This window comes from Strix aluco, chromosome 22 (genome assembly GCF_031877795.1).
Source record: "Strix aluco isolate bStrAlu1 chromosome 22, bStrAlu1.hap1, whole genome shotgun sequence".
NCBI lineage: Eukaryota > Metazoa > Chordata > Aves > Strigiformes > Strigidae > Strix > Strix aluco.
This window is the reverse complement of record NC_133952.1, coordinates 6,174,594-6,186,145: the sequence shown is the minus strand read 5'-3', so window position 1 is coordinate 6,186,145 and position 11,552 is coordinate 6,174,594. Positions and strand designations below refer to the sequence as shown.

The window sequence follows — 11,552 nt, the reverse complement described above, 5'->3', positions numbered from 1 at the left end:
CGCCGCGCGTGACCCCGCCGCGGCGGCCGCTGCCGCCTGGCCCCGCCCCCGCCCGGGAGCTGAGGCCGCGGCGCCATGTCGGAGAAGGGAAAGCGCGGGGCAGAGCACGTGACCCGCCCCGCCCCGCCCGCCCGCCCTTAAAGGGCCGCGGGATGGGGCCGCCCGCGCCGCGCTGCGCCTAGCCCCGGAGGTGAGTGGGGTCCCGGGGAGGGGGGCCCGATCCCTGACACCACCCCCCATGCCCCGCCGCAGCCGCCTGGGGAGCCCCCGCGGGGGCCGCCATGCCGGGCCAGCCTGCCGCTGCGCCGCGGCCCGGTCTGCTCGGGGCCGAGCCGCGCTCCTGGCGGGTTCAGCTGAGGCGAAGGAACGATCGGGCAGCGGCGCGATCCCTGCCTGACCCCAAGCCCGGCTGCGACGCAGGGGCTTCCCCCCCCCCCCCCCCCCCCCCCCGGCGCTGCTAGCGCCCCTGCTTCCCCCGCAGCCCGCGGGGGTTCCGGGCTCCCCCCCCGGCGCTTTCCCCTCAGTCTCCCCGTGGCCGCCCCGCTGGCGAGGCGGCGGATCCAGCCGCGGGCTCCTTGCCTGCCCCGTAGGACTACCAGCCTGGTGCCACGGCCCGGGACAGCGGGGCCCTGGACGAGTCCCGTGTAGGCGTGCGTGCCCCATGTGAAGCGTACATCTGTGCAGCTGAGTTTAGCTTGGGTGGTAAAACTAAGCTTAGGATAACGCAGACCTCCATACAGCATCTGTGGGTGTCAGCTCAGGCCTGGAGGCAGGAAAAATATCCTACAGCGAAGCAAATGGGCACCTCCACGCTGATCAGCATCAGTGTGCTGGGCCACAGATCTTTGCTCTGAGGTCTGCAGGGTGATGGAGACAGAAGGGCCCGAGTGCTGAGCCAACAGAGCTGACAGGTGTTTAAGACTGTCTTAGTTTGCAACTGGTTTTGTTGTTTAGAAAATCTGTTTTCTCTTTGCAATAACAGCAAGCTTCTGCCGGGAAATCTGTGATGCATCTGATAGTAAAGAAACTGCTCCAAGTACTGCCTGTATACAAAATCTCAGTGGGGCTTTTTTCCGGTCTTTGTGTTTCTAGATTGTCAGTAAGATAAGGACTGTTCCTCAACAGCAAGTCTCACCCTATAGCCACATTAATACATGAACTCTTCCCTTGTAATAGGTGTTAAATCTCAAGTGTGAAAACACAGGTCCTTTAATTTGCCTATGGTGCTGTGGCACGCTTGCTCACTAAAGTGGGATATCAGGAGTTGACTGCACGTGACTTTGTGCCACTAGTTTGATCACCAACGTATGCTTTGGGATTATTCTCCTAGATTAGTGCCATGTGGATGTCAGGCAAAGTCCTTTGAGAGAGCTTGGTCAGGCCTGTTACTGTGCACTCAGTTGCTTTTGCTTCACTTGTCAACAGGCCTGTGCTGCTGCTTTTTACCATGGCCACCTATGTTGGTACACAAGAGATTTAAGACTTCCAGTTCCTCTTGGCAGCAGAAGGCCTGCACTCTTTTATCATCTCTCCTGCCAGCTGGAGAGAGGTCCCCAGGTGGTAAAAGCAAACTTTCTCCCAGAGGGTTTTGCTTGATTGGCAGCTCAGTGTAAACAGTAGAAGATGAGTTCAAAGTCTTCTTGGATGACCTAAACCCACAGAGCATTTGATAAGGACAAAGTGTGCATTAGCTCACGCAACCGTTTCCTCCAAAACAGGCTCCAATATTATGTAATGCTCGGATAGCTTGCTGCTTCCCAGTGACAATTTTAAGTTTTGGCAGGTACTTAAGCAAATAACGCGGATCCAAAATTTACAGTTCTCTAAATATCTGTAATAACAGATTTTAAAGGCATAGGGTGAAACGCTTTTGGGAGTTAAGTGGAGCTGGGCATCCTAGACCCACTTGTACCAGTTGATTTGCAGTGCCCTTTTCCTTTCTGTGAAGCCAACAAGCACAGCTGATCATGTTACAAAGCAGGAAGAAGGGGATGGACTCTGCTGACCTTGTTTCCAAACAGCCACAATTAGTGAGGAAAGGAACATGAACAGTGTGTCTAGTAAAGGAAAGCACTGAGTGCGTGCAGTGATACTGGTGCAGGGGACAGTTGTCTGTGGAGATGGTGTGTCTGGTGGAAGAAGGCTAACATTAGAAATGCAGCTGTCTGATGCCAGGAGAGACAAAACAAAGGATGGTATTTGTGGGGATGGCCTGATCAGAGGGGATTCTTCACTTTTTTTCTGATGCAGGAATAGTTTGTGCATTCTTATGTACCTGCCCCATTAGCACTTGCTCTCCTACCTACACTGTAAAGAAGCGCTGCCTTTTGGGAACAAACAGAATGGAAACTCTGAAGATGGATATGGTCCAAGAAGCAGCTGCTGGGGGAGGGGGGGGAAGTCTGCTGGCATGTCAAGCCCAAGGCCATAAGATCAAAGAGCCTCTCACCTGATGCACATGAGTATCATGGCTTGCTAAGCTGTAGTCAGGGCAAAAGTGACATTGACCTGACTCTTTTGAGAACCAAATTTGACCCAGCAGGCACAGAAGAGCTGCATCAAAGTGGCATGAAGCCATCTGCTGTGTTATTTCTCTCAGCACTATCTAAACACATGCTTTTTACTGTGCTTTCACCAGATCACCCACTACAGCTTGTAGCAAGGGCTGGCAAAAGAGACTCCTTGATGATGATTAATGTTGGGGCTTGGCATAGGCTTCCTCTTCATCATCTGCTGCCCACCCCAGCAGTAACCGCTCCTTGCTGAGATCTGTGTCCTGTCTTGTACCCACTGTGCTCCTTCTGTTCCTCTCCTCCAGAGAGCTCACCATGGTCAATGAGACCCAGCATACCTGCAGTGCTAGTTCCAGCTCCAAGTCTGATGGTGGCAGCAGTAGTGGGAGTGAGAGCTCCAAGGACAGCTCACGCTGCTCCACCCCTGTCCTCGATGCTGACCGTCATGAGCGGCTGCGGGAGAAGATGCGTCGACGGCAGGACTCTGGAGACAAGTGGTTCTCCTTGGAGTTCTTCCCTCCACGCACAGCCAATGCTGCTGTCAATCTCATCTCCAGGTGAGGGCTGCAGGGTGGGAGAGGGGAGAGATGAAGTGTTTTTGGTGGAGGGCTGGGAAATAGCTAATGAGGCAGGCTCTGCCCCATGCTCTGTCTCCCCTTCCAGGTGACGAAGCAGGTAATGGGGCTGTGCTTTCCTGCTGAGGAGGGTAATGGACACCAGGTAACTTGTCTTCCTTGGAGGCCCTGAAGAGTTAAGTGTCATGGTGGGGTTACTGAGGGGGCCAGACTGTTTCCCCTCTCCTGTGCTCTGTGAAGATGGAACAACCCCACTGTCATGTTCTGGGGCTGAAGCAGAGTGCTGGGGGAGAACAGAGCTGAAAAGTACCTACTAAAAGCAGAGAGTATTAATTGATAGACAGTGTGCCCAAGTCTCTGGAACAGAGACTCTCACTTGTTTTCAGAATTACCCAGCCACTATGATTTGTGCTTCTGTTACTGAGGACTACAGTTTTAGCCTCTGAGATGGGTGTCCCCAGAGCTAAAGGTTATCCTGGAGCCCAGTGGGGAGCCCCAGGAGCCACCATGTACTTACCTGGAGGAGAAGAGGGAGTTTCATAACTTTTTGTAACTGCTATATGCCAGTGCCAGGTTTACTTTAAACAGAAGGGCCTGTTCCAACCCAGAGCAGGAGAGACAAGTTAGGGGAGCCTTTGTTTCTTCTGTTAGGCACACTTGGGAACACAACAGAGATCTGGTCCATCTTTTCATATTTGTGGCCTCGACAGTTAAAGCTGGGAACAGGGGGTTGCAGCATAGTCCCATCTCAAGAGGAATGGGACTCGCACTGCTGTCTATTAGAAGACATATCAGTCTAATAGAGCATGCTGGGAGGAAGTTGATTCTACAGAGAACACTTAAGTTGTCTCTTCTTCAAAGAGACTGTAAGCTCCTCCTCATAGGGCTTTAAAGGGTGACTTTCCTTATTTTACATTGGCCACTTGCTAAACTCTTAGTTCAACACTTTTCTTGGTCTCTCCTGCTGCTGTTATCCCAGCTCTCTGTCTGTTGCTGGCATTCCAGCAGTGAGCAAGATATCCCAGGCAAAGAGAGGGGAGTTGGCTACATGGTAGGCTCACACAGCTCTAAAACCAACAGGTTTGACCGCATGGGAGCAGGTGGTCCACTCTTCATTGATGTGACGTGGCACCCTGCAGGGGACCCAGGATCTGACAAGGAAACCTCTTCCATGATTATTGCCAACACTGCGGTCAACTACTGCGGCCTGGAGACCATCCTGCACATGACATGCTGCAATCAGACCAAGGATGACATCACAGGGCATCTGCAGAAGGCCAAGCGGCTCGGGTTGAAGAACATCATGGCGTTGCGTGGAGGTGAATCCTTTAGTCCTATGAAGCTTAGGGCTGAGGCTGTATTGCTATTGTGTTCAATTCCAGGGTAAAAATGGAAAAATATGATTTAGAGGCTCCTTCCACAGTGGGAATTAAAAAGTTGAGACAGCATTTCACCTGATCCCTTTGTTAGCAGTCCTTCCAGCTCAAGGGTAGACAAAAGCAGTCCACGGGTGAAACTGCGAACTTGGAGGTTTCATCTTGTCTTCCTTCTGATAGTGGGTTTTTACAGCACTAGCAGATCTGGGTCCAGCAAACAGTTGGAGAGAGCTGTGGATTTGTTCTCTTCTCAGATCCTGTTGGTGAAGAATGGGAGGAAGAAGTAGATGGCTTCAACTATGCTGTTGACCTGGTTAAGCACATTCGCAATGAATTTGATGATTACTTTGACATCTGTGTGGCAGGTAAATGTCTTTCATTGGAGAGTGTGGGGTAGAGTGAGACAGGGAAATCAGCTCAGCAGTCCCTCTCTGGACCTGTGCTGTAACAGCACAATCAGATTGGCTACTTCTAATTTCTAGCATGTTGTCCTGACCACCAGGGTTTCACTTTTTTTTTTCCCCTTCCCGCCAAAGGCTACCCCAAGGGTCATCCTGAAGCAGAGAGCTACGAGGCAGACCTGAGGCACCTGAAGGAGAAAGTCTTTGCTGGGGCAGACTTCATCATTACGCAGCTTTTCTTCCGATCAGAAACCTTTCTCAAGTTCATGAAGGACTGTCAAGCCATTGGCATCACCTGCCCTGTTATTCCTGGCATCTTCCCCATACAGGTGAAATCCAGTAATTCTGGTTCGGGGAGGGAACAAGGATCCAGGATGTTAGGTGTTTGTGGGTCAGGGCCTGAGAGAGGTCTCTAAATATCCTCCACAACATTTCTGGGAAATGAGTGTGCTAAATGTGATAAAGCTGTAAGTGGTTTGCCAAATTAAACTCTTAGGCATGTAATAACAAGCTTAAAAGGTTTTCTGTGCCCATATGGCGAAAGGGGATATAAAGGACAATGGTCTACCAGTCCTAAGGTGTTAGCCATCACTGTCAGCATGCTGGGCTCAGGCAAAGAAATGGGATGAAATCACCTAAAGCGACATGACCAGGACTAGGTTATCATCCTAGAGATGGGGCCTAGGAGTAGAATCCAGGCGCCCCAATTTGAAATCTGCTGCCACAAAATCGAGATCAAGTACCTGTGTTACTGGGGTGTCAGAAAAGAGCGTTGCAAAAATGAAAATCCCCTGCATCCTCATCCAGGGTTACCACTCCCTGCGCCAGCTGGTGAAGCTTTCCAAGCTGGAAGTGCCTCAAGAAATCAAAGATGTGATTGAACCCATCAAGGACAACGATGCAGCTATCCGGAACTATGGGGTGGAGCTGGCAGTGTCCATGTGCCGGGAGCTGTTGGATAGTGGCATGGTGCATGGGCTCCATTTTTACACCCTCAATCGGGAAGTGGCTACTACCGAAGTCCTTAAGCGCCTGGGCATGTGGAAGGAGGACCCCAGGTGAGCAGAATATGCTGGCTTCTGTTAGTTCCTCTTTCACATCCTTCCATCCATCCATTCCATTTACTGAAGGCTCAAGCAATGGATGATTAGCACCTCTCCTCTGCTGCTTTTTTTAGCACCTTTCTGCACTTAGAATTTCACCCTTCCTGCAGATCTCTAACAAAAGTTGGGAAGAATAGAGGGGACAGCTGAAGGATGAATTTGTTTCAGTCTAGTGGCTTTAAAGTAGCCTGTTCTGGAACTTTAAAAACCTAAATCTTAGAGCTGCCACTTGGAAGAAACATGTTTTTTTGAGGTCTGTCACAACCCCTCTTACAGGCTGGGTGCTATGTAAGCTCCCGCTGTGGATTTCTACGGTTCTCTGAAGTTGATGAAGGGAATGTGGACTTTCCTCTGAGTCCACAGGCTTCGGAACAGACAAGAGGAAGCAAAGGAAACAGGATAGCTGTATTTGCTTCTTGTTAAAAATAGCGTCACACAGTGCTTTTCCCTTACCTTATCCAATTTTGGGTGTCAGTCCTGTATTTAACCATTTAACAGGCACCTACTGAGCATCCTGTGAGGGAACTGAGTGGGAAAAGATTTTCCATAGAGGAAGAAGAGTTTTCTGTCCTACTTCTTGACAAATAGAACTCTTCTCAGCCCCCATTACTTGCTCTCCCTAGAGTCAAAAGTTCTCCAGGGGAAGGGCTTCCAGCCTCTAGTGGAAAGTCAGCAGAGGAACTGTGTTAATGTCTGCTTCTCCCATGCAGGCGGCCCCTGCCCTGGGCAGTCAGCGCTCACCCCAAGAGAAGAGTTGAAGATGTTCGGCCAATCTTCTGGGCCTCTAGGCCAAAGAGTTACATCTATCGAACACAAGAATGGGATGATTTCCCCAACGGCCGATGGTAAGCTGTCAGCCTGCAAGGGCAGTGAGGTGGTGGTGTGATATGAAAGCCTGCTCCACAGTTGGTCTCTGTCATTAGTGGGTCTCCTGGACACGCTTTGGGCTTGACAGAACAGGTGGCTTCCTAACAGTGTGGTCCCCATTTGCTTGGGTTTGAATGAGGTGAGGAGAATGGCACTAGGATGTTGAAGCTTTTGGTCTCTAGGTGGATTTTGTTGGATACTACTTCTCCTGCATCACCAAATCAGCTCATCTTCCTCAGTGGCCTGTTAATCCTGTGTCTGCTCCCCTTACAGGGGTAACTCCTCCTCTCCAGCCTTTGGGGAACTGAAGGACTATTACCTCTTCTACCTGAAGAGCAAGTCTCCCCGGGAGGAGCTCCTGAAAATGTGGGGAGAAGAGCTGACTGGTGAGGAAAGTGTCTTTGAGGTGTTCACGTGTTATATCACCGGAGAACCCAACAAGAACGGGCACAAGGTGAGTGATGGCCCAGAAAGGAATAGTCAGTGTAGCACAGACAATAGTGCATATTTCCTCTTGCTCCTGGTACCACACTGTTCTTCTAAACAAGAATTGGCACGTCCCTATCCAAAAGGACTTGCTGAGATAGTGGCTGAAGGTAATCCAACAGCCAGAGCTAGGGCTCAACTTAAAAGAAAAGCTGCCTATAGTATAACAGGACCAGTACTGATAGACTTCAGCAGTCATTCTTTAGGATATCCTGCCCCATGAACCAAACCTGGGAATTCTGTCCTGAAGTAGGTGTGTTTGAGACCATTAGGGTACTTCTGAGTTCCTTCAACATCCAGATGGTAACAAAAGGGTTGTTACATCCATTGTGACCCATCCTTCCTCCTCACGGTAGGTTACATGTATGCCTTGGAATGACGACCCTCTTGCTACTGAAACCAACCTTCTGAAGGAGCAGCTGGAGAAGGTTAACAGACGAGGAATCCTGACCATCAACTCCCAGCCAAACATCAATGGCAAACCATCCACAGACCCCATTGTAGGCTGGGGGCCCAGTGGGGGTTATGTCTTCCAAAAGGTACCACACTACTCTGGGCTAGGCAGTAAAGAGTTACGACCCAGTTTGGTCTCCAGGTCCTAGGCTTTCACCCAGATAATCCTTCTGCCTGCTCCTTATATCTTAATGCCTTCTTGCAGAGATGAGGCAAAGCTTCTTTGGTGTCTTAAGAGACAGACTGTCATTTCTATCACTTATTTCATACCTGTTTTCCCCCACCTCAGAACATCTATTGAACATCTATGGAGTTTCTTGGTTTTGCTCTCAGCAAGTAATTATTATTGGTAGCTTCTTTCTAGAGTGGGGCTATGAAGTTTTAGATACAAACACGTGCCTGCCTGCTGCATCTGATTCCATTCAGTAATACAGAAAGCACCCAGGTTTTTCATAAAATGGGAATCAATGAGGTAGTATCTCTACCATCCAGCTTCTCATGGTAATAATAGGGGAATTTTTAAATGCCTATCTGCCCTTCTCTAAGACAGAGTTCTCCACCAATTGCCCCCACCCCACAGCACTACATCTGAACAGCACAGCAAGCTGCCAGGTTCCTTCTCTGGCCTGCAAGCAGTCTTATCTCCCATGCCTGTCTCCTACAGCCATGCATTTTCAGGCCCTAGAGCCTTGCCACTAATGGCTGTGATAGGAATCTTCCATCAAGGTAAATGCCAAGCAAGTGGCTCATACTAGGAAACAAAGCAGCCTTGTTCAAAAGGGATCCAAATCGCTAAAGCCATGAGACCAGCAGATGGCAAATGCAGTTACGTTTTTCAAAGGAAAAAATTCCCCCGAGGTGAGGAGAAATCCATCATCTCACACAATAACCAGGAAATGGGGGGAGGGGAAGCAGTTGTTGGGAGCAGCCAAGCACAGAGCAACGGTAGATGGAGCAAGTACAGAATTAGGTTGTATAAGCACACAGGAAGAATTGTGAACAAAAGATGAGGACAGGGAATGGTAGGGTGCTTGGGAGAGCCCAGCTGAGACCCCTGACTTATGCTCTGGCCAGACTGGGCTGCCTTGTCAGGACACTGCCGTTCACAGTGCACCATGTAGAACAGAGGTCAAGCTCAGGCCTCTTCCAAGCACTCTACTCTTGTCTAGCACAGACTGCTTCCCAGGCACAGCAGTTGTGACGCTTTCTGGAGCTTACTCCAGCCTGCCAGCTGGATGAAGAACAGGAAGGCTGTAGCTTTCCTGAGCTCGCTGCTCCTAAGTTACTACCTCTGCTCTCCCGAATTTCCCCCTCTGCCCCTCCCAGCTCTCTTACTAAGTTGCTCAAGCATCCTCTGTAGGACCTGTTTCTGGGAATGAATGTACAAGTCTTAAGCTGCCTGGTTTCCATGCAGCCCAGACTCTACAACTGTCCTCTTGGTTGCCTGTACGCGTCCCAGCCCTGCCCTGAGTAAAAGCTCTTAATCTCTTTGCCCTTCCTGCCCTGTAGGCATACCTTGAGTTCTTCACCTCCAGTGAGATCGTCACGGCACTGCTCAAAGTGCTGAAGAAGTATGAGTTGCGAGTGAACTACCACATTGTCAATGTCAAGGTAGGCTGTTGTTTACAGGACACTTTCTTTTCACCACCTTGGGAGAGAGGCAAATGTCAAAGACTCAGATATCACTATGATCAAAGCAGGACACAAAGGCTGATGAAGGGAAGGGCAAGTGAAGCAAGTCAGCTGTGATGCACAGCAGCTGTCTGATCTCTTACACAGAGGGTAAATGTACTTGTTCCAACTCACTCAATCCCTTCTCCAGCAGTTGCTTCAGAAAGGTTTTCCTTCCTTTGGCAGGGCCAGAATATCACCAATGCTCCAGATCTGCAACCCAATGCTGTCACCTGGGGCATCTTCCCAGGCAGAGAGATCATCCAGCCCACTGTAGTGGATCCTGTAAGCTTCCTCTCCTGGAAGGTGAGTCCTCCCTCCTGCTGTGATGCCCTGGAAGTTCAGAGTGGCTGGTTTGTTTTTAGTCTGTGACACTTCTTTCAATTGAGTACTGTTGTGATCTTAGCTTGCAGAGCTCCAGATAATGCTCCTCCTGCTCCCTCAGTGTAAGAAGCTTGCTCTGGCAAGAGCTCTTCACACAGCAAGAGCCCAATAACAGGCTTGGGAGCTACCACTGTCACTGTCGTGGGCCCCAGAGCTCTGGGCCGTTGCTCTCTCTCCCCTCTTACACACACAGGGGCAGTATTGAGCCATTTTATGGCAAACGTGTCTGGTCTGTTTTTGTCTGACACTTCTTGCAATCAAGTACGGTTGTGATATTAGCTTGCAGAGCTCCAGATACTGCTCCTCCTGCTCCCTCAGTGTAAGCATGAAGCTCCTTGCTCAGCTCTTGCAGTTTTTACTGAGAAGAAACAAGCCACAAGTTGGCCAGGCATGTGTGACACTGGTTGTCCTAAATGAAATATGAAAATGTAGCTTGAAAATGTGCATTACACCACTGCCAGCATTTTTTTTTTTTCCCCTTGGCAGGATGAGGCCTTTGCACTATGGATTGAGCAGTGGGCCAAGCTCTATGAAGAGGAGTCACCCTCTCGCATGATCATCCAGTACATCCATGACAACTACTACTTGGTCAACCTGGTGGACAATGACTTCCCACTCGAAAACTGCCTCTGGCAGGTTGTGGATGATACTTTTGAGCTGCTGAACTCTCCAACTCAGCAGTGAAAATTCCTCTTCTAATCCTTTATTTTCTCCTTCCGTCCACGGACTGTGGGGAGAGAAAAAGCAGCTCCTGTGCTGATGGTAGAGCACGCACTCCTGAGCCCAGTGACCCGGCTAGCGCTCTGATCTACCCACACTACATGCCCTTCCACCCCCAGCACAAAAGCTCCCTGACCCCTTGTCACTGAACACTAGTCAGAACTACCTGAAGCTCTGAGCTGAGGCTCTAGCCTGAGCTTGAAGGCCAGCTCTGTGGGATGAAGAGGTGCTAATCATGGCTATGTTGACTACAGTAACAGGAGAACTCTTGTGCATCAATGTGATAAAACTCAGTGGGATTCTGGTAATGTTCTCATGCCAGAAACGCTGCCTTGGGGATAGAAACACTCCTGTCAGCAGTGCCTATGCAAGGAGACTATTTCAGCAGTTACTAACCCTGAAAAGCTCCTCAAGTTGCTTTTACATTGCACTCCTAAGATGTATTTCTTCATAACTGATCATATCAGGCTCTTTTGCACTCACTCCAGAAGGTTCAAGTTTTCTCCCTAACTTTTCTCCTTTTATTGTATTTCCTGTTTTCTTTTTCATAGGAATATGTGAATTTCACTTGAGTGAGACTGAGTAGGAATCACACTATTTCTCAGATTAAATACAGTAAGATACACAAATACAAATGTCTCTTGTACTAGGCCCTACTCTTCTAAGTAACAAAGACTCATGTTTGCAAACTAATCAGCCTGGCACAAAGGAAAATTTTAAGAAAACCAATTGTTTATGGGGCAATTCTGCCTTCACTTTCAACGTAGGCCGTAAGTAAAGTATGGACAGAGCTCCAGAGTGGACCAGAGAAAGTTTAAATCCTAGAGTTTACCAAAAGCAACCAGCTACAACCTTTGGCTCAGTTCTGCAACTTCACAGGAGGTGGGGTGGTCCTTTTCCAGTACCTGTAGGGAAAGACAGCCTATCTTTCCTGACCCAATGCCTCTTAACACAGCCTTAGGCCCCACAGCACTGAAAGAAGGGGTTGGGGGAGCTACGGAGG

General features: G+C 49.6%; 2 protein-coding genes across 5 annotated transcripts in view; one reads left to right on the top strand and one right to left on the bottom strand.

The window, feature by feature from the left end:
* Positions 1 to 118: 118 nt before the first annotated feature.
* MTHFR (methylenetetrahydrofolate reductase) lies at positions 119 to 11,182 on the top strand. 4 transcript variants are annotated; one of them, XM_074848132.1, is made up of 12 exons: positions 119 to 190; positions 2,819 to 3,070; positions 4,169 to 4,407; positions 4,719 to 4,829; positions 5,001 to 5,194; positions 5,673 to 5,923; positions 6,679 to 6,813; positions 7,109 to 7,289; positions 7,678 to 7,860; positions 9,284 to 9,385; positions 9,632 to 9,751; positions 10,316 to 11,182. In XM_074848132.1, the coding sequence occupies exons 2-12, from the start codon at positions 2,829 to 2,831 to the stop codon at positions 10,511 to 10,513; spliced, it is 1,956 nt and encodes a 651-aa protein (XP_074704233.1). In that variant the 5' UTR covers positions 119 to 190; positions 2,819 to 2,828; the 3' UTR covers positions 10,514 to 11,182. The 4 variants fall into 4 exon arrangements, with proteins under 4 accessions (XP_074704233.1, XP_074704234.1, XP_074704235.1 ...); XM_074848134.1 differs by lacking the exon at positions 119 to 190 and adding an exon at positions 3,177 to 3,233 and having other exon boundaries at positions 2,859 to 3,070; XM_074848135.1 differs by lacking the exon at positions 119 to 190 and adding an exon at positions 3,177 to 3,263 and having other exon boundaries at positions 2,888 to 3,070.
* Positions 9,726 to 11,552, bottom strand: part of C22H1orf167 (chromosome 22 C1orf167 homolog) — a 20,632-nt gene continuing 18,805 nt past the window's right edge. Inside the window, exon 23 of the mRNA XM_074848130.1 lies at positions 9,726 to 9,778. The gene's annotated coding sequence lies outside the window, so the exon portion shown is untranslated. The remainder of the gene's footprint in view (positions 9,779 to 11,552) is intronic.

Excerpts from the sequence above, each read along its gene's own strand:
- MTHFR (XM_074848132.1), top strand. The coding sequence starts at position 2,829 with ATGGTCAATGAGACCCAGCATACCTGCAGTGCTAGTTCCAGCTCCAAG. Across the intron at positions 4,830-5,000 it reads CTTTGACATCTGTGTGGCAG|GCTACCCCAAGGGTCATCCT; the intron begins GTAAATGTCTTT and ends TTCCCGCCAAAG. Across the intron at positions 6,814-7,108 it reads GATTTCCCCAACGGCCGATG|GGGTAACTCCTCCTCTCCAG; the intron begins GTAAGCTGTCAG and ends CTCCCCTTACAG.